Below are 24,267 nucleotides of genomic sequence, written 5' to 3'. Positions count from 1 at the left end.
AGTATATATATATATATATATATATGTTCGACTTGATGCGAAAATGCTTAATCTAGGTTTTATATGATAATGTATGTTTTTTTGATCGCTGAATACAATGCCCACAATTTATTTATCTCTATGATATATGCTTTAAAAAATATGACCCGATTAATATGAAAATGACTAAATTTTGAGTTCAAGGTTAATTTTAACAGGATTCTAAAAAATCTTAATTTAAACAGGATTCTGTCTGCGTTCAAATGGACTTTCCCCCCTTTCAATTGTAGGTCCGTTCACTTAGAACAAGATCTAGTTGAATTTTCTCGAGACCTTCTACAATGCTTTTAAAAGTTGTATTTAACTGGACTATAATACGTTTTTATGAATAAAAAAAATTCTTTTACAAGTTCTAAAATACATCGCTTTGTGATTTTGACATCACTCAAATCAAATGCTTCAATTCAACAATAAAAAACTTATATTGTATGGACAGGAAGTTAATGTATAGGGTCTTTCAATAGAGACGCTCGAAATTTGTTAGATCATAATAGCCATGTTGTTAAAGTGACGTCTGTCAAATTTATTGTAAATTGTTTAGTAGTGTATGGCAAATCACCATGGAAGGTCATTGTTAAGCAACGTGTGCAAATCATAAAATTTTATTATCAAAATCAGTGCTCCGTTCGAGAAACGTTCCGCGCATTACATGATTTTTATCCTCGCCACAACTGTCCTGCCGAGTCAACTTCGACGTTTGGTGGCCAAATTCGAGTCAACCGATTCGATAAATAATCAATCAACACCAGTACGCCGAAACGCAAGGTCTGTTGAAAACATCGCTGTTGTGCGTGAGAGTATACGGGAAAACTCGAGGCGGTTAATTTCTCGTCGTTCACAAGAACTTGGCCTTTCTATGACTTCAACTTGGCGAATTTTGCGTCGGGACTTAGGGACTGCATCCCTATAAAATTCAACTGACCCAGGAATTTAAGGTAAACGACCATAGACAACGCCGTGTGTTCGCTGATTGGGTTTTGAAGCAGTTGAAACCTAAATTTCGCCAAACAAATCATCTTTAGCGATGAAGCCCATTTTTAGATGAATGGATATGTGAACAAGCAAAATTGTCGAATTTGGGACGATATTAATCCACGCGAGATACACCAGCTCCAAATGCATTCCGAGAAAGTCACTGTTTGGTGCGGATGTTGGTCTGGCGGAATCATTGGTCCGTACTTCTTCCAAAACGAAGCGTTATCAATGGCGAGCTACAGCTCGATGATAAGCAACTTCTTGTGGCCTAAAATGGATGATATGGATACCGATAACATGTGGTTCCAACAGGATGGCGCTACGTGCCACACATCGCATGCCACGATGGACATTCTGCACGAGCGATTTGATGATTATCTCGCGCGACGTGAACTGGCGGCTAGCTATCGAGATCGGGCGATTTAACGCCTATAGACTTCTTCCTTTGGGGCTATATAAATCGCAGGTCTATACGAATAAACCGCAAACAATCGATGCTCTCAAAGTCAACATAACAAATGCCATCCAGCAAATTCAGCCAGATTTATGCGAGAAAATCATCGAAAATTGAACCGTCCGAATATGTGTCACCAAGCGAAGCCGCGGCGGACATTTGAGAACGTTATATTCCATACTTAATGCCATAAAATATTTTTTCAAATAAAAAAAAATTGAGTGAATATCTCACACACAACTTGTTTTATTTACATTTAAAAATCGAGCGTCTTTATTGAAAGACCCTTTATCTAATATAGTAATAAAAGCCTCTTCAATGAATATTTTTTCGAGCAAATTATTGTAATCAACGTAATTTATTGTTAATAAGCAATAATAACATCTAATTATAATAAAAATATATATTTTCAAAATATATATTTTAGTTTAAAATTGACTTTATTATGTTTGAATCGATCAATGAATTAATGCCTTTATAAGCCATGCACTAGATTTCTGTGAAGTAAAGTCCTTTATTTAATAATGAAAAGGATCTCCTAAAAAGTCAAAATATTTGTTTATAATAAAAATATTTTTCATAAAAATATAATAATAATTTGCTTTGGCTCATAATCTCTTTTTATTTATTGAATTGATATTAATCATTAAGTCGAATTATAATATTTATTATTTATTATTTGAAATAAAAAACTATTTATTAATAATAAAATGAGTATATAATGCCAACGAAAATATGATTTAATTAATTGAAATAAAAACTATATAAAAACTATATAAAAACTATATAATAAAATATATAAAATAAGAATAAAAATAGAAATGGAATTTTAATAGAATCATAATTGATAATCTAGATAATTCATAATAAATTAATGAAAATTTTGATAATAATACAAATAAAATTTCGAAGAATGGATTGCGAATTTTGCAACACAAGAATATGGCAATTAAGGAACGATCATAAATTAAGTCATAAAGCAAAGAATTAACGAATGTGATAAATAAATCCTTTCATTGCTACGAAAAATTTGTTATTCTATTATTCTTTTCTGTAAAATAAACCAAAAGACACTACTTACTTGATACATCGCTACTTTTTCGTCGTCTTCTACCGACAACCTTGGTACTGCCGGGCGCGTACAGAGGATCGTCCTCCAAAGAAACCTCCCACGCAATAGAGTGTCTCTTGCTAATAGGTGGCGGTGGTGGCAATAATTCCTCCAAGGAGTCATCGGAAAAGCGCTCCTCTTCCGATTGCGTTCTAAAATCGGCCGAATTTCGTGCGGAGAAATCGGAATTACGTGTAGAGAACAAGTCGGAATAGCGCTCCTCGGATGTAGGCGCGGAAAAACGTTCGCTCGAGTCCATGTGCGGCAACGCAAACGAAACAAAATCGAGATTGCGTATGGAAAACGGTTCGGAGGTCGGCACGGATACATGATCATTCGAACTTGCGCTTGCCACCGCGATCGAGAAGTCCGAGTGGAAGCGCTCATTCGATGTGGAGTTGGCGCGTGAAAAGTCTGACGAATCGCAGTTGGCGCGCATAGAGAACCGTTCGACGCTGACGGAGCTGGAGCGTGCTATCGAGGACCGACTCTCAGACTCAGAGTTTCTCGAAAACCGGCCTTCGCTCGAATCTGAATCGTTGCGAGTGCGTCGCATCGACTCCTTGTCCGACCTATTCATCAGCAGACGGTCCTCCACGCTGCTCGACTTCATGATCTCATTCTGCTGGCGGTGATGTTTCCTCAAATAGTAACTGACGCGATCGGAACTGCTCTGATGACTGCCACCTTCGTCCTCCAGACACTCCTCTGAGGAACGACGACGTACTTCCCGATGCTTTTCCACCGCGCTCGGATTCGTTCGTGGTGGGATCCAGTTGAAGGACACCTTAACATCGTACGGCAGACTGGCGAATTTATTGGGCGGACTGGGCAGTTGAGTCAACCGCAACGACTCTACGGTCCCATTCTCCCAACCATACGGCCGCTGGTGACGGGTTTTCGGCTATCAAAATTTATCAAATTATCAAATTACAATAGGCCGAAAATTGTATTAGAAAATTTGATTGCGAGTAATTTGGAGTAAAAAAATTTTTATTTGTTTATTTTTTTTATATTCTAACATTTTATATTATATTTGGTACTAATTATTATCGTAATCAAGTTTTTTAAGTAAGATTTCGTTTAAGTTAAATATATTGAAAATTAAGGAAATTCTCCAATTTAAAAAAGTAAAAGGAGATCATTTTTTAATATCTTTTATATAGGAATTTTTAGTTATTATTTTTTAAATAATAAATAATTAATAAAATGTAAAATAATATAAAAAAGAAACCCAAGCGAAATACATCCATTAAACCTTCACAGCTTCATGCAATATCCATATGATGGAGAAGTCAGATAGATTTCTAATAAGGATCCCTATTATATTCATAACAGACGTCTTTTTATAAATTTATCATGGATATCCATTAAACGTCTGTTATGAATGTATATATAATAGACTTAGTATGTATAGCACCTTCAAAAAATAGGAACAACAGAATCTATTTCTTATATTTAGAAAAATGATACAGGATGGAACAAAAAACGCGGCGTTATGATATTTTTCACTCATGCTTTAAAAAAATGATTTCTTGAAAAAAGAATCTCCAAAATTGATTTGATAAGATAAAAATAAATAAATAAAAATTGAAAGTAAATATTGTTTTGACAGTTTTTTTACTCAGGCCTTGGTAGTCTAAAGACTTAGATACTTGCACGGAATACAAGAGATTCGGGTTCAACTCCCGACCGAGGTAATATTTTTCGCAATAAGAATTAATTATATATTTACAGATTTTAATAATCATTTAGCATTATTAAGATAGTTTAAAATACGAAAATGTATCAAATTGTTAAATTGTTAGTCAATTTAATTCGTGATGTTTATACAGTCCTAATAAATCGTTTATTATTGTGTATCTTCTTGAAAAGTACAAATGCAGAAAATGTTTCAATTCTCTAATCGGAATCATCCGGAAGTCTTTAATAGATCGATGCCTCGCTTGAATCGGGCTTATCAAATAGCGATAGTTTCGATTTTACGCGATCAATTCATAAACCGGTATCATTACGACAAACATCTACGAGAAAGTCGCAAGATTATGATCTCCCAGGTGCCAATCTGGTTTACAGACTTACGTATATTTCGATTTGTCATAAGCAAATCGAGTTATCGGTAATTAAACATTAAAGAGGGAAAACGGAAAAATAGAGAAAGCGAAAAGATACTCACAAGAGTGGTCTGTGTGGTAACCGCGTTCCCATGACGCATGCTATCCTCCACGGCCACTATCCACTGCTGTCGGCTGCCGGCATTACTTTGTCGCTCTGAGGTCTGGCTTACGTTCTTCTTTGACGAGTTTCCTGACGAAACCCTGATCAACAAATGAAGCAGAGATGAAAGGGGATAAAGATTATATTGAATAATCTAGATAAATTTATAGTGTCGCGTCAGCTTTCCTCTCATTTTACTGCCTTCACGATTTAAAACGGATATGTGTATAATAATAGTAGACAATGATAAATATTTTCAAATACTTTTAACATGTAATATGATGAAAATCATGAAATATCACGGTGAATTTAATTAGTTTATTAAATGTTGAAACGTTAATAAAATATTTTCACATATATAAATAAAAAAATACTGCACAAACTCATAAAATAGCATAAAAGAAAAATTAATAATTAAATTATATTTAAGGCTGTCTTAAATATAGTCGTAAGTGTCATAGCTAATCACAGAGCAATATTTACATCTTAAAATATTACTTAATATCGAGATACTATTAAAGACAGCTGGTCTTACAAAAGTTTGCGTGACTTATTAAAATTTAAGTGATGAGATTAATAAAATTAGTATTATATTATCAATTTCTTACTCTTAAGCCCGATTATAATGTTGGTTTGACTTTAAGTGAAGCTTAATATTCTCTCTTTTTTTATTTTAAAGTCAATAAAGAGAGAGAAGAGAAGGATTTTAAATCTCGTTCAAAAGTAAAGTAACATTGATGCAATCGGGCCTAAAAGTAAGAAATTGATAATATAGTACTAACTTTATGATTTATTAGTTAATAGCATACATATATACATATATATATATGCACACACACACACACACACACACACGCGCGCGCGCGCGCACGCACGCACACGCACGCACGCACGCACGCACACGCACGCACGCACGCACGCACGCACGCACGCACGCACGCACGCGCGCGCACACACACACGCACACACACACACACACACACACACACATGTATGTTAAAACTCAATATACTGAATTTTTATTTAAAACTATGATTTTAATGTTATCGTCTAAATTTAATTGTCAATAGAGATGATAATTGTAGAGAAAAAAGTTATAATTTTGCGACAATATACAGGATGTGTCAGCAAAATTCGAACAAAACAAACAGTTTATTATAACAATTGTTTATTAGTCAAAAACTTAAACTTACAAAAAAGCTTTAATATATCATTTAAGAAATTCTTCCTGAGTTTTGTTATTCAATGTAATTTCCTTTTACTTTAATCACTTTGATTCTCTGCCTAAAGCATGCTTCTTTTTAATTGTTCTCGGTCCAAATCTGCGAATGCTGCCTCAATGAGGCAGTTGCCAAACAACTTGGAGGGATGCAACATTGAGGTGCCAGGATTAATTAAAGGTGATCTAACACTAATATTATCAGTATTAACAAATACTGACAAACATTACTGATTGTGTATAGTTATTGATGGATTGACGTAGAATACTGATAATCTGGATTTTGATTGCAGATACCTTCAGTATCGGATATTGTATCTTTATTCTCAGTATCTTTATTGGGATCCATATATTGTCACAAGTATGTCAGTACAATAAATTAGGTACGTGAAACTAAAATGAAATATATTGTCATATACATACTGATCGTTTAAGATTGTAAAAATACTAAAAATATTAATGCACGTACTGTCAGTATTATTGGTTCAATATTATTGACCATGTAGGGTTACCTTTAAAGGTTACCTTAAAGGTTACCTTTAGTAATTTTCGATAATGCTACACACGTAATAGTTTAGAGGGTTTAAATCTGAATTATTGAGAAGCCAGAATTTCTTGGAACAAAACATGTCTACATTGATCTTCGCAGCCTCAGAGAGTATCTATTGTACCTTGATCGAGATACACATGTATCTCAAATCCTCGTAAGCGATCCGACGCATGGTGGCCTCATTCATCTTCAAGATGATCGCCAATTTTTTAAGCGACGTTTCTGGATCTTCCTAAATAAACTCTTATACTCTTTAAACAATTGTCTTTGCTGTCTTCTCCTTCGAATGAATTTTTCTCGTCGGATTAACAGATTCCTCCTCGGACTTTTCCGAGATCACATATTTTTGCGATGCTATACATAGTCGATCTCGGGTATCAAAAAAACTTAAGTCGGCGATCTTCCAGCGCGAAGACCTTCAATATGTATCACTCTTCGATTATATAGTATTCGATCTCACTAACGCGGTCATTTCGAGATGCATGTTTAAGCATAGCATTTCACAACTCATGGTTAACTCTCAATCAATTAACTCTTATTCATCTCTTTATAATGCTAAAATTGGAAAAAGATGAGAAATAAGTTGAACCTCGATTAAGTGTTAACTGTGAGTTATGAAACTGAGCTTTAGACTTGGTTTTTCATTATCTGATTAATTTGTGATTAAATTTAACCTATTGTTTTATTCAATGTTATTGTGATGATATCATGAATGAAGTCCATTGGATGAAAAATCAAGTTAAGCTTAATCACAAGTTAATCAGATAATGAAAAATCAGATAATAAAAAACACACGTGTCTTCAAACGTCAACAAACACATATTACTAAAGTTAAATATAACGGGAAATTGAATTTAAACTTTGTCCGGATTTTGCTGACGCATCCTGTATAAAATATTATAGTTTTAAAATAAAACGAATGAAAAATATCAAATTGATATGCAATTAAAAAATAATTAGCTCCGGTATCTACTAAAACTTAATTTAACAAATATTACTTATTATGTTAAATGAACTATACCAGTAAAAACTTTATTATTGTCTATATTTAGTATTGTCTACTATTGTATAATGGAAAAAAATATTAGAAATCCAAAATACTTATTTTTTTATTTAAAAAAAATTTTTTTAATATACTTTCCTTTTTGCTGTATATCTCATAGGAGTGGAATATATAGCTAATCATAGATAATATATACATATATAATAAAAAATTTACAAATAATGTTTAGAAATAAGATGTAATATGACACAATAATTTAATGAAATGCGTTTAATAATAAAGGATAATCATCTTTTACATATCATATTAGAAATGTTATGAGGTACACATTTTATGTAATGTATGTTTATTTTGTATTATATTTATTGCACTTAATACACTGAATCCAATGTACGTACTTCATATGATTTTGGCATAAATTTCGCCCACTAAAAATCATAACAGATCCCAGTCCCAAACAGATGGAATATAAGACGTTAAGCTAAACAAAATATATAAGAACTAGAAGAATTTCATTATATCCTATTCTATATACCATTCCTCTATATTTATCATCAAATAATTTTTTGCAATCTCTATGGTAATTATTTTATGTTTATGGGTTATGATTGCGCTACTTATTACATTGACAAATCGATTCAATTGACAGTAATTTTATTAATATTAACAGTAAAAAACTGAAATCATAACACATACTAATAATATAAAGGCATATAAGAGTGGTTGCATGCAAATGAGCTCTCACTCCTTTTATCTTTTTTATTTTTGCGGTAAATCTCTGTGCGGCGTAAATACCAAAGTTACCATATGTATAATAAAACCATTATTAAATTCTTAGTTTATATATGTGTAAAATAATATTTTAGTCATTGTATTTTTTATAATATCCTAACATTTTCGTAAATTAATAATATTATACATTCCGATAAATTAAAAGTCGAAACACATAATTGTAAACACATAATTGTATTGATAGATGACAATCTGAAAAAGGAAATACATAAATGATTATTGATGATCGATGCGTGTCTTAAGATAAAGCGGAATAATTTGAAGAATAGGTTAACAGAAATTTTGAAATTATATCAAAAATTAAAATTACATACGTATATATTCAATTAATCATATAAAATATATACTATTGATGTAATATTAGGTATAGGAGAAAGTTTGTGACGTTTTTCCGTTAGATGTAATGGGAAAAACGCCACGAACTTTTTCCTCCACCTAATATAATTTGTTTTGTATGTTTGATTGAATACACTATACGATCTCAATCTTTTATACAATTTCAAATTTTCTGTTAACCTATCCAAATTATCCCGTTTTACCCTATACTTACATCGGCAGAAAAGTCGAAATAATACGTTCAGCTTCTTCCGGGGGTGGTGGAAATTCCTGCGTCGAAACACCTGCTGGATCCTGAGGCTCTGGACAATCCGGAACCGGACGTAATGCTAGTAGCGCCATTTTTGCTTTCCGACCATTCATGCTCATGTAACCGTCGTCCTCAGATTGGTGTCCTGCTGACATACATTTTTCAATTTGATGACAAATTTTCCGAGAGCGATACAGAATAAGGAGTGAAAGTGCGCAGGGAAAGAAGGGATATCCTCGCGAGTCTTTCCAGGACAAAAACAATTTAATTCACCGCAATTCCGATGTATTTTAAAAGCAACGTCTTTTACGACTGCTTTTCAAACAATTTCCGAAATTGAACAGAAATCGCATTACCTCCATCGATGTTCAGTCTTTCATGATCCTAGAAATACGCTGCCACGATAAAACATTGCAAGCACTGATATTTCAAACTACTAAAAGCAATTCGAGAAAAGCGAAGTAATAGAAATCGATTTTTTAGTCATTTTTCCTCGTAACACACTTCTGACTTATAAAAGAAAAATTTTTTATATTTGTAACTATAATTATCCGGGAAAAATGGTCATACATGGTCATATATGATCATGTGTGAGTTTTGACTTGACATGATCATGTACGATTCTATATACGATTATACGTGGTCATTATACTAATTTAGATATAACTGTATACTATCATGCATGATTTTATACGATTATACACTCGATTATGCATGATCATATTTGATCATATGTGATCATGTATGATCATGCATTGTCGCATAACACGTTCATATATGATTCCATACAAATCCATACGTAAAAGTATATGATCATGAATATATACTCAACCATTCATGATCACATACGATTATTATATCAGTATTAAAAATTATATATTATTTAATGAATGATTTTGTATATTACTTTCGCAGTGAAATATTATCGTGGATACTATAATATTAATTTTTTCATTCTCATAATCAGGAAAAATAATAGTAGCAATTATAAAGAAAGAACACAATTATTTAGACAAGTTTTATATCTAGAAATAATGTGTGTGTGTGTGTGTGTGTGTGTGTGTGTGTGTATGTGTGTGCGTGCGTGCGTGCGTGCGTGCGCGCGCGCACATATAGTTGAATAAATTATTTTATAGTCAATTATGAAATAGTTTATTTAACTATTATATTATATACACTGCTAGAAATGTAAACATGAGCTTCCTTTAAATGAAGCTCGTGATGATGAACGAAATTAAAAGTAATGAATGATTTAACTGAAAATTAAGTTACAGTAGTTACTTAAATAAAATAAACGTGTACATTAAATTTCATAAATTTTCATGAAGAATACATTAAATTTTATGTACATGAATACAAATATACTTTTTAGTTAATAAATTTAATGTAATGTCACGAAATTAAATTCAAATTGTGTAACTTAAAAGTTAATAAAATTTAAGAACATTTCTAACAGTGTAAGTACATATATATATAGTTCAATAAACTATTTTATAGTTAACTATATATAACATAGTTTATTTAACTATGTACATATTAGTTAACTATAAACTATTAATTTTATAAAGTTTTTATATAAAGCTGTGTATCTTTATATAAAGCTTTTTTTTTATATAAAGCTCGTGTATCTTTATTGATTATCACTATGTTCTCCTCTGAATGTACGAGAGTAAATAATCGCCAGTTAATCATTCGCAGGTGCACTGGCGAGAATGAGTGCTGTCGATAAAATGCCGATGATTTCTGTACGAGAGAATCTGACTCTCATCTCTTTCTCTCCTCTCGAGAGCGAGGGTGTACATGCTTTCATGCCGATTTTCCGCGAATTGAATGGCAGGCCGCCAAATCGGCAGGTTTATGTTGTACGTAGGAGTATTTCGATGGAAATAAGGGAAAATATATATCTCAGAACGGAGGAAAACGTCAGCTAAGTCAAAGACTATGTCCGACGATCCACTATCCGATAAATCGGGGCTGCATTCGACAATAATCTTTTCCTCCCTATCCTTTCTTCTCGTCTTTCTCATAAAATGCGTTTTCTACAAGCTATTTATACGTACTTCTCGTATAAAAATCTTATTTGATCTTCCAGAGTGTCTACTTTATTTAATTTTATTAATAATTAAATTAAAAAAAATTGGTTTCAACTGTGCCAAAAGCGTTTTTAAATACACATTTTAAATGATTTTATAAATTATTTATTGATTTTTTCAATCTGTCTTTATATATGTACAAACAATACGAGATAAATGTTTTTTAACAGTCTAGTCGGATGCTTGTATAAATGTGAATTTATATACTATATACGTAGTCCTTTAAATTGCGCATCAAAATGATTTTGAAATGCAAACTCCATTGAAAATACCGCAGTAATATCACAAATTAAATTGACTAGCAATTTGACAATTCGATGCACATAGAAGCATCTTAGAACGATTTTAATGTCATTCAGCATTATCATTTCTATGAAACTTCTCTATTTACTATTATGCTATTTATGATTGTTATAATCATATAAATGTCATTCTGATATTTAAGATGTTATATTGCCACAATATTATTGTAATATTTTAATGTTTAATTATTTATCAATGTATAATATATATTAATATTTCTTTAATATTATATTATAGTATGTAATATTTCTAATATATATATATTGTAACAATATTGTAATATTACTGTAATATTACGTGCAATGTATATACTGTTTGAAATTTACTATAGAAAATTTACTATAGGAAATGAGTCTAATAGACAAAAATAAATGTTACGTCCGTCAAACTCCGATTATATGTTGGATTGGTTTAGAGATCAAATGAATAAGAAAGAAAAAATATAGAAAGAATTCGAACAGATGCTTTGTTTCGCATGCATCCGCGTGAAAAGGAATGAAGCACTTAATTCCGAAATATGGATCAACGTTTTGGAAGAACGCTATGACTTCGCTTTCAAAGAGTCGTACAATCATCGGTCCTATCTTGGGACGAAAAACTGAATCATTTTAATCCGGGACAAGATCACGTGCGAACTTTAATTAGCAGGACCGAGATACGAGAGAATAAATATGACAAATAAAAATTCTATTAGGGAGAGTATTTGATAACGATCTAATTTATTTTAGAAAAAATTTTCCTTATAATATTTATTGAGCTTAAATATTGGTTAAATCATAATTTGATTAAAGGGTAGAAATTTTAACATTGATTTTGATAAATGCATTTGATAATTTGAGAATTGGAATTAAGCATTCTATTTAATATATAAACATTCTACTTAATATAAGAAGCCAAAAAGGTTTTATGAGGTAATATTATTTGTAGGAGATAAAATATCAGCATGAATACATATATTTGCACCGTAAATAAGGAGCATATTATTTTATTTATTAACGTTTGTAAGAATAAAATTGCAATTTGGTTCTTTAATAAACTTCGTAGCTTTGGAAAATATAAACCAAAACAAGTTTCATAACCAAATATTTCTTCTATGAGACAGTATATGGTGGAGTCTGATAAAGTGCACATATGTAGTTGCACTACAAATGAGGTATAAATGAGTTGGCTTATTGTTCCTGTCAATCTTCAAAAATTAACATTTTTTCCTAAACGAATAAATGAGATGTATGGGTGTGAGTATGTTATTGTGTGTACCGTTTTCACGGATATAGGTTCGGACCTAAAAAAAAAAAAAAAAAAAAGAATGTCGTGTGATTTAGAGCGCGCGCATGTTATATATAATGTATAATAAATTAATTTATTATTAGTAAAAGCATGTATAGTAATAAGTACTAAAACACCAAATTACAATTTTCAATATTAGTTTACATACAAACCAATATCAACTGAGAAAAACAATAAAAAATAATTTAAGTGGTATGCAATCTCTAACTAACATTCCGCGAGTAATGTAAAAGTTTGTGTAAAAAATGATGTACGTAAAAAATCTGTACGAAATAAGTGCAAAACATGTAAAGTATGAGCCAGATGAAATTTTTTTCGGCTAGTTCGCAATTCACGGTATTTCTCTGATTCGTGACGTTCTATCTGTTTCGTGACGAATATCCGAAAAAAAAAAAAAAAAAAAAAACAAACTAATTCTCGCCGTCAAGTATGTCAGTTTGCTAGTGTGTGTACCCGAGAAATTGAGATATTGATTTCCTTTCCATCAGATATTGGCCAATTTTGTCGAAAATATTCGTTCGGCGTTACGCAGAATTACGTGGAAAAAACGAATTCTAAAAGTTGCGCAAAAAACATGTTTTTTTACTTTTATGAGAAAGATGTTTCTGTATAAGGCAGATCGATGAAGAGAATATTCGACATGAATCATATTTAAATTATCTCATCCACATCAAATTTTTGACAAAGAAACCTTTTAACTTTTGAGTCTTCAGAACAATCAGCAAAGAGCTGAATAAACATCCGAATCATTTTCAAGTCCTCAAGGAAGATTGAACAAATCTTGATAAATTCTAAAGATCAAAAACTGTCACTCAGTTCCGCAAAAGTGTACAAAATATTTTGCAGGAAAATATACATCGATGAAACCGGGAGAAGGGTTAATGTGCTCATGGAGGAACATCAACGGGATATTAGACTGAAATATATCACACAATTATCAACATTGTCAGAATAACAGAGTATTCAAACAGGACATCAAATACTATTTGATAAAATGTCTACTATAACTACAATGATATCATATATTTTCCGAGGAGGAGGAATAGGAAGAGGCTCTAAGAATTAAAAATACAGAAATATTCAAATAATTTAAACAAGAATATAGACTATAATGTAAGTAAAATATGGAAGATTGCTTTTCTAATAAGTTAAGGAAGTGCCTCTTCTCCCCTTTTACTTCCCTTTTTCTCTCAACAGAGTTTATAAAAGAGAGTTCTCCAAAGGAACTCAAAGGAGTGAAGAGTGATTTGTGATTCTGAGTTCGATCTCACTCGTGCCCCACATATATCTATGTTTTTTTCGTATTTAAGAAATGTTTTCCAATATTTACGGATTAAGCATGCACTTCTGTCACCGCATTCTGTCATGGATACGCATTTTTAATAAAGCTATATGTAGCTGCAAGCTATGTATTCATATTTAGAAGTTTTTTTGTAGATTTTCCCTTATGCCATACACTCTGGATTTATAATTTGCGTTTATCTAATTTCGTTTACTCCTAATATCAGGAATTAATTTCTCATGTACTGTGCAGATACATAATTACTGTTATAATTAATTTCATTAGATCTTAAAAAAAAATTGCAGCTCAATATCTTATATTTTGCTGCGCTTTTCGTTCTAATGAAGTGAAACGGCAAGGTTCAACAGGAATAATGGCATTAACAATGGATCACAACACTGCGACAATCAGCAAATCCTCTGACATCTTTAAAATAAATCTAAAAATTTATACAATGTGAACTTGAATTTATTTAAAATCTATATATTTGTTATTGTCATTTTACATTATCTCTTATAATTTAAAATTATTTTGAAAGGTTTATGTCAAGTAGGATAATGAATTAATTAGAACTACGACTTTTACAATCTATTTTCTGTTAAAATTTAGATACGTGATAGCCTCAAACCTCCAGAATTTCTGTGATTAGCAGTATCACAGAATTCCGAAACCGTGCGACATGCCTTGTATCCAAAGATACGAACATGCAAGAATATTTAAATAAATGTACAAGAGTGGTGCCATAAATATCAAAGCTCAACTGGTTTGTCATATTAAATGTATATGCAAGATTTTTACAAATTAAATCAGTGTTACTTGTGCGTTAATTTTTTTTACATAATATTTATTATTTGCTAACATTTATTAGGTGTACAACTTTGCTTCTGCCGTTTTTTTTCCGAAATTCGAGACTTTATTGTAAAAAACTGGTTATACATTTATGATTCAAAGTATTGTCCATCACTGGCCACTACTTTCTCCCATCTTTCGGGTAGCGTACGAATCCCGCGTCGAAAAAACTGGTCATCTTTTGAGGCTATCCACGAATCGATCCAATTTTTTACTTCTTCATAAGACCGGAAGTGCTGGTCAGACAGGCCGTGTGCCATTGATCGAAACAAGTGATAATCAGAAGGAGCAACGTCTGGAGAATATGGCGGGTGGGGTAGGACTTCCCATTTCAACGTTTCCAAGTATGTCTTGACCACTTTCGCAACATGGGGTCGAGCATTGTCATGCTGCAAAATCACTTTATCGTGTCTCTCGTTGTATTGCGGCCGTTTGTCTTTCAATGCTCGGCTCAAACGCATCAATTGGGTTCGATACCGATCGCCTGTGATTGTTTCAGTCGGTTTTAACAGTTCATAATACACTACGCCGAGCTAGTCCCACCAAATACAGAGCATGACCTTGGACGTCAAAATCATCGTTCTTGAAATCACTCACGACACGTTCTTTCACTAATAGCGGCTTCACCATAAGTATTTGAGAGCATTCGATGAGCCTCAGCCGCAGATTTCTTCATATTGAAGCAAAAAATTAAAACCTCCCGCAAATGACGAGAATTTGGCTCGTAAACTGACATTTTCAATCGAGAATAACTTTATGATGCAGACACAAATCGACTAATGTTTCTATGGAATTATGTTGACAGATGCCCAAGTTTATTGTATGATGTCTATGATCTATTTATTTCGACCACCACTTACCGCTAAAGCCATCTATAGGAAAACGGCGGAAGCAAAGTTGTACACCTAATATTTTGTGTTAAATTAACATAAAAAATTTGAATGGACCGTTTGGGATTAAAAAATGTGTTAAATTTAATACACATTTTTCAACTATGTAATATACACTGTTAAATTCATAATGCCAAATTATATTCAATTTAAGTTATTTTTAATTATTTTTATCGCCACTATTCCTACTCAATATGTCGTTAAATAAAATAACGGAGATAAACATTTAATTTGAGAAAATGTATTAACAATATTAAGTGACAATCAATCGATTATGAGATTAAACTTATATGAATGAAAAGTGCTATATTTAGCCAAGGCGATTCTTCGTGTCTAATAATATTTCTTGTGAATTTATACAACTTTTAGTTCAAGCAAATTGTGCGCCGATTATTTGTCGGTCTTAAAACACAGCTCTAAACCGAAACTAAAGTAATAATATCACAATTTAAATTGCTCATTAATTTAATTTGTCATATTATCATTTCTCTCTCTCTCTCTCTCTCTCTCTCTCTCTCTCTCTCTCAACTCGTATCAGTGCATATTTCAAAGCAAGAAAATAACCATCTTTTCTCGGTTTACCAATATCTTTTAGGTAAAAAGAAAGGCAAAAAGATTAATAATAAACGTCAAGAGCAATCCAAGTGGCATCTTTCGTGCGAATGTTAGTTAATTGCGTTCGGCAAATAGGGGAGAGAACGGTAGTTTCGCTAGGAAATAAGAAATGGGGAAAGACGATAACGGGAAAAAGGATACCTAAGGACGGGCTCTCGTCATCGGGCGTGAGGCCAATGCTTGGTTCCGTGCTGCTGCCGCAATCCCCGATGCCTCCGCCGCTTCTGTTCCCGACGCAGCCACCACCACCGCCGCTGCCGCTGCTGCTGCCGCCACCACCACCACCACTACCGTTGCCACCGCCGTCACCTTCGCTCTCTGCGTCGTGCTCGTCGTACTCTGAGAGCACCTTGTCCAACAGCTCGATCGATCGTTGTACATCGTCACCTCTGGAACAAACGTAATGTTTGATTCTATAGAGATTATAACCGCTCTGTAAACAGTGCGGATTATTTCAACTCCAAAAGGAGGAAAAGTTTCACTTTTGTAAGAGAAACAAATAATAATTGTCACTTGTCTTTTTGATGAGTATGCAGTAGAATATAAATAGAACGTAACATCCAAAACACATCCAAAACTTGCATAGAAGCTTTGCATAATTTTTTTTGTTAAATTTAAGGAATTATAATTCTACTTTCTTTTTATATTTTTACTTCTTTTGACGTAAATCATCGCTATCGTGGGCAAAGTTATTACGTCATCTGCTCCCTCTTTTATTTTATTATAGCCAATACCTACACGAACTTCACTTTCGTAAACGATAACCGATAAGCATCAAGATAATTTTACAATGGTGATGCAAACTATCTTATGGGAGCAATTAAAAAATCACAGTTTAATTAAAAAAAGAATGTGGGTCATATTAATCCTGAAATGCACACGTCACGAAACAAACGCGTACTTTTATTAAAACAGCAAATACAGGGCAGTACCCTAGAGTGCCCATCTCCTCGACTTTCATTATAAAATACATTTTTTCATTACGAGCACAAAAAAGTTCATATTTAAACATTTTTTTTTAATTTTATATATATATATTTTACAATTTATATGCATCTTTTATTTACAATTACATTTTAGAAATTTTTCCGTATAAAAATTGTAACATTAGAACTGAGTATTCTCCTAGACCAATTTGGCACCTATTTTTATGTTTGCGATTAATAAAGCGTTATTATTACCATATATTATTTGCATTATTTATATGTAAGATCTTATTAACATATTTTTGGTATTTTTTATAACTAGCAAAATAAAATTTTACTTAATTTTTTATTGCAATTTAACAATAGTTTTGTGCATAATTTCACTATTCATGCGTATTACTCTTTTTCATTGCTATGGTAGATAAATAATCGATTACTTTTGAAGCGAATATGAAATAAGACATGAAAAACATATTTTCAAAAATTGAATGGTTTTAAGAATATTTTACAATAATGATAAAAAATCTTTGTTTAATAAACAATTATTTATTTTGAAAAAAATTAAAACAATTTTTGAATTATTACTATTACAAAGTATTCTTAAAACTACTCAACTTTTATTGAAAAAGTTTTTCCCATTTTTTTATAGTTTTCATGATTATTCGTTTCAAAGAAACGGATTTCGAAAAACTGATTTTTGTCAAAGAACTGTTTCATTCTCTGAGTGCAAATGTGCATATGAGAATATATATGTTTTTTTTATCTAGATAACAATTTATTAAAAGCGAAAGGAACATGTCCGTTTGTTTAGTTATAAATGCCAAATTGATGACTTCGATAGTTCGAGGTAAAAATAAAAATAAATTATTTAAATGTAAATAAATTGATTAATTTTTTTGTAAATGAAATTTTTCAAGTAATAAAATATTAGAGAAAATATTAAACAGTACAAAAATTTACAGAAGTTATAAAAAGTTATAAAAATTTTTTAATTAGTTAGCAGAGCCAAAATAGCGCCGTCGATGGTTCTTATAATTAAAAATATTAGTTACACAATATATTGCGTAAGTCTTAACGGAGTTACTACGAACGTTACATACTATTAAATTCATAACATCAAATTACACTCACACTTGAGTTATTTTTAATTATTTCTGTACATCGTTATTGCTTCTACTCAATATGTCATTAATTTAATTAAAACAATGTTTAAACAATTTTTTAATTCAAGACAGAAGTCGAAACGTTTGTAAATTAAATACACATGTAAATTAACGACACAATATAACGATGGAAAATTATTTGCGCCAAAAAAACCAATGTTGGCTTTCATGTTTTTTAATTGTTTCAACAATTTGAATAAGCAAAGTTTAATATATTTTGAAAATCCTTTGAAATCTTATTTAATCCTATTATTTAATCCTTTCCAATTCATTTGAAAGAGAATAGTATAAAAATCGATATAAAAAATGATTATCTTAATATTTCTAATATTCTTGACGTTAAAATAATTACTTTTTATATGAACATTATTCTTTTCCAAATTAATTAAAAAATAATGAAATTGAATGAGACATTTCAGTGTTGAAAACTCCACATTAAGTATGTATCATATACACCATAACTCAGAAATTATCTAATTATTGAATCTCATGTCTATGACATCTTTTTGTTCACGAGATTATAAGCTCCATCATACGTAACTCATTTTATCGAGATCCAATATTCCATATAATTAGTGCGGAGTTCTTTATACTATCAGTTATATTTGAGTAATTGCTATGCGAAAGTAATACATGTCGGACTTTTCATAGTTTTAGTTAATTTGACGACACTTTCCGATTTTATTATTTAAAATATTTATATTTTGTGATTATATTTATCACAATATTTTTTATTAAATTAAATTTTAAACAATTCTCTTTTATACGAGCTATAGTTGACTAATAGCTTAATATTCACCAAAGACATGATTTTTTACATATGTTTGGATATACGTCCCCTGTACAATTTCATTTAGCATAAGAAATCGCATTGAGAAAACTCCACATTAACATGGACAACATGGTCTATCGAACGTATTCACCCTTTTAGTCAAAGCAATAGCAACGGAATTGTGTCACTATTGTTCACAGCCTCCTTTCAATACGTGAGCAATTCTGAGCCAGAAGCTGTGTCAACTATGAACACCCGTCCAATCAGAGCGCATAAAAATCATTAGAAGGATGAATCCCCGAAAGTGAGTTTCATGTTTCTGACGTTAATCCGGGAGATTAAATTAATCAATCGCCGTGTTTGCCGGCTTCATTGTCGGGAGCGTCAATTACGATGCTCTGTCGTTCGCCGTTCTCCCTGAGACTCTGCTTGTGGACATTATCACAGTTCGTTGGGAAAGAGCGGAAAATTTTTCAGTAATTAGCGTTGTTTACGTATGGCGACATCGATGTGTAGCACTCTTCGTTAATCAAAATCAACTTCGTCACTGGAAATCCAGTCGCGACACGGCCTTGGTGCTAGCTAACTCTCGTGTTAGTTAACTGTCTATTATATTAGTTAGAACACTCTCCGCAAGTCTCCATATTTCGCAAGATATCTCGTCTCGTTGAGCCTGTTCTCAACGATGAGATCCTGAAAGTTCGATGACTCAGCAATGGTTCATTAACTCAATCAATTTATACTGATTTAACGAAGCTAAGACGAAGGGCTTATGCAAATATCTCTGCTCGTAAACAACGAATGACATTATGATATCATATGCACCTATAATATAGACTTACTTAATGACTTGTCTTGTTCGTACATATCGTTGCCAATTATAGGGAGGAGGATAGTCTGTGAAATTATGAAATATTTTATGTTAATTTTTTTTACTACTTTTTTAATTATCTATAACTTAAATAATTGCAAATGTCGAAACTCTCCATTACTTTTTCTTACAAATTCATACACCAATTTTCTTACAAATTCATACACCAATTTATCTAGATTATCGCCAATGTCCTTCAAATCCGTACGGATATATCAAGTGTACAATTTAATTTTTGGCCCCTACACTTAATCGATTACAGCAGTTATTCAAATTAAAATTATTTTTTTACCGTATAGTCTTTTCACCGTATCGATTTAAAGCGTCCTTTCCTAAATCCTTCAGTTTTGAAACGAGATATAATAGTGACAGCTGTGATACAATCTCAAAACACAGCAGTGAAAGCAATGTTGTTCAAAAAGCAGCATTTAAGGCCTCCTTTTCGCATTTAAATTGAAGAAAAATGCTGATGAGGCTAAGAAAATGATTTGCGGCCTTAGGTAAATGCTGTATCTTATAATATGTATAAAAAGTGGTTTCAAAAGTTTCGGGATGATAATTTCAATCTCCAAGATAAAGAATGCTCTGGACAATCAAACAAAATTGAAGATGAAAAATTAAAATTAAAGATTTAGAAGCAAATTCTTGTCAGAAGAAGATTAAAAGATTGAAAGATTATTCCTTTTTATGTAAATTGTAAATAAATATTTTCGTTAAAAAAGCCGAAAATTAAGTTGTACATCTAATAATATGGCCAAATTATTTCCATAACCATATGTTTTTAATCTTCTCAGCGTAGAAAAATAACGCTCCGCTGTTCACGATGAGGACGAGATCGTCAATATTAGTCGAATTAATTTCATAAACTCAGACAATGTATTTTCATCGCCATCATCGCCATCATCGATATTGCATCGAGAGAAATAAATAATCATTTATTTTGTCGATATATGACTAAAACTTTCTTACTTTTTCATTAAAAAAATATGATGTCTTAATCAAAATTTAGTTAGAATAGCTTACTTATATGAAACAATACTTATATGAAACAAATACAATGATCAAGGAGTCAAATATCCGATGAGCTAGATAAAAAACCTATCAAAAGATCATTGCATCAAATTATTTCATAATCAATTATACATTACTTAAATTATTTTAGTGAAATAATATGAATCTTAGAATAATTAAAATGACATTCACTGTAAAATCTCGATTGTCATCTCTTTTGTCTGCATCTCTTTTGTCAGCATCAATTTATTTTGCTAATTATCCGATAAGCATCCCTCTTGAGATTTCATCAACATCGAGCTTATTTCGGAACAGACTTGGTGAAGTCAGCTAACACACTTACGAATATAATAGACTGTTCCTCTATTTATACTGTAGCAATTTAAGCTCGTAGATGATTACGTAGATTATTGAAGCGTGGTCACACAATCCCCAAACATATTGTAAACTGTACTGTTCGCCGGGAACGATGCGATGATTCGGGGCGCGTCGTTACAAATTATGTAATATAAGTATAAGTTATAATTCACAAATTTAATTTTATTTCATATAACATTTTCAAATTAACAATTTCAAACCTTTGACCGATGATATATTCTCTCTATTTGGCGTAACAAAAATTAAAATACATACAATATAATTGTCGCCTGTAATAGTACGCATAAAAATTTACACTGAGAACTATAATTGGATGTATCAAGTTAGCGCGTTAAAGAACATCTCGCGCAGTCAAGAATTTTTTGGGGCATTAAATCTGACAGTCCTGTTTTGTTTCAGCTGACAGAAATTCTGTCTCAAAGAAATTCTTGGTTGCTGTTTGCCGAAAGTGAATTCCGCGTCTGGAATAATAAGGTCATAGTATCTATTATGTATGCAAGGAAAACCAAAGCAGGAGGGTTTCGTTAAGTCGATCTCCGGGATAAGAAGCTGAAAGAGTTTGCACTTTCGGAATTAATTCGCATAATCCGGCGCACCTTCTTCCGTCTATCCTCTGGCTAGTTAGTCTTGCACGACTAATTCCGCTTCTCTCTCTCTTCTTGCTCCGTAAGCACGCGAAACAAGCAGCTTACCGAATTTGCATTTGATCGCGGCTGAGATAAGTGCATCTTGTGGATCTCATTGGTAAAGTAACTGGAAGAGTAACTCTTATTATAAGAATCGAACAAAAACACTATCACAATCTTTTAATTTTACTCCTTTTCTTAAAAGACATTTATAATAATATTAACTGGAACGAGTGCTTTCACTTTTATTTGTTGAAAGAAATGCAGAAAAACTATGCATGAATAGAGACTCAAGTTCTAATAGAATACAATTAAACAAAAGCAATTTTTTTTCAAACTCAACAAAGAAAATAAGAACCATTCACGTAGATTTTTAATACTGAATATTCCGATCTCACAATTAAAATAATAATTATTTACATAGATTTTTAATACTGAATATAATTCCAATCTCAAAACTGCTTAACCGTGTTATAATTTTGTAGTTTTGTCATTGCAACGGTCAACTTGTGGGACGGCGCGTTGTCTTGATGGAAGAGCACTTTTTTGCGCGCCAATCTCGCTTCAAATGACTACCAAACGTGAACTATGCGTCTTTTCTGGCTGAAATTTGGCCTGAAGGGGTTCGAAGAGTGGATCTTTCAAGATGTCGCGTCATCAAATGGATTGTAGCACCATTTCATGGAAATTTACCAAACTTATCAAACGACCCACGTAATAAAGTGTACAAGATGAGAAAAATTTTTGTATCTGTAACTACAATATTACTATAATTATAATATATTAAATATGTTTTACTATAATTATAATTATTATTGCTTAATATTGGTAATAATATTGGATATACAATATATGTACATACAGACCCATCAATAAATGTATCAATATTTTGATTTTGAACAACGATCCTTACTTAAAATAATCTATGTGATTTTATTTAAAATACTCTTGTGAATGTACATTTTCTGTTTGTCAACACGTTCTTCACTTAGAATAAATCACCTAATTCATTATATTAAATTATATTCCATTTTCTACTGTTTAAAAGAAAATTAAATTATATAAAAATCTTAAAATATTTGAGATTAATAATTAAACTCTCCTTATATTTTCATTTTAATGAAGATAAGATTACTAATATCGATGTATTTAAACATAAAAGAATAATATAAAAAAAATATAAACTTTAAATAAATACTTCTTTTTCAAGATTAAACATTTATCACTAACGGCAAAAAAATTTATTCTTTAATAAATAGTGAAATATTTTCTATTAACTAGAAATTAATTTACAAAATTCATGCAATTTTCAGAAGTAGAAATTAATTTAAGATTTTTGATAAATTTTTAATAAATAACAAATTATGATATTGAAAATCGAATGTAGTGACAACTTGATCTCTGTATATTTATGACAAAATATAAAAAATGTTAATTACGCTTTATTTTATTAACGAGTCTGTTAAGTATATATAATAGAACACTATATTATCTCGAATTTCGACATAATGATTTATAATATTATAGAATTGGAAAGCGAAGCATTTTTGGTTTCGCTGATTTTGCGAGCGAAAGTTCCGGAAATATCTCGCGAATGGAAAAACAATTTCTAATTTTCAATATGACGAATCAGGATGATTTTGCTGTTGAATACTGAACTCATTGAATGCCAAGATGTTTTTTCATCACGACAACGCGATGGAAGGTGAAAGCAAATGACTTTTCCGCGGTGTATTAACGACAAACGCGTATCTCCATCGAAAGTTTTCAGTAATAAAAGAGAATAAATCTTTCATTAGTTTGAGATATTCAAACCAATTACTTCAAATATTCGAATCGAGGAGTTAAATCGGGAAACATCAATTGTATCGCGGATGCAGGCGCGCTTTACGGTATTAATCCGACACAAAACGAAAGCTCAAATCGAGAGCTTGGTCAGCCGACATCGTTGGACGAGCCAGAACCATTGAAATGAGAATCTGACGGTAACGGATTAATCGAGATTTCATTATTCGCGCCGTGTGCTCTGGACATGACTAGGTGTATCAGTAAGAAGTATACATACATGAGGTCACGATCGTGAAGTCGTTTGCACGCGGCAATGTAGTGTGTGTGGATTTATGCGCATGACGCACGGTGTAGGATATTATAGCCGTCGTCGCTGACCCAGATATACGGGCTATGTCCAACAATATCGAGCTGCGGCACACACACACACACACACACACACACACACACACACACACACACACACA

The 24,267-nt window shown here is 31.8% G+C and overlaps 1 protein-coding gene across 2 annotated transcripts in view; it reads right to left on the bottom strand.

Moving 5' to 3' along the window:
• Positions 1 to 24,267, bottom strand: part of LOC108693260 — a 170,671-nt gene that overhangs the window by 52,119 nt on the left and 94,285 nt on the right. For both annotated transcript variants that reach the window (XM_018202117.1, XM_018202118.1), the window contains exons 4-7: positions 16,407 to 16,654; positions 8,911 to 9,091; positions 4,756 to 4,897; positions 2,550 to 3,483 (exon numbers count right to left, since the gene is read on the bottom strand). In XM_018202117.1, the coding sequence (XP_018057606.1) occupies positions 2,550 to 3,483; positions 4,756 to 4,897; positions 8,911 to 9,091; positions 16,407 to 16,654 (1,505 nt within the window). The remainder of the gene's footprint in view (positions 1 to 2,549; positions 3,484 to 4,755; positions 4,898 to 8,910; positions 9,092 to 16,406; positions 16,655 to 24,267) is intronic.

Source organism: Atta colombica, unplaced genomic scaffold, assembly GCF_001594045.1.
Source record: "Atta colombica isolate Treedump-2 unplaced genomic scaffold, Acol1.0 scaffold89, whole genome shotgun sequence".
NCBI classification, from domain to species: Eukaryota; Metazoa; Arthropoda; class Insecta; order Hymenoptera; family Formicidae; genus Atta; species Atta colombica.
The sequence above is the reverse complement of the archived record's forward strand: the minus strand, read 5'-3'. Positions and strand labels throughout refer to the sequence as shown.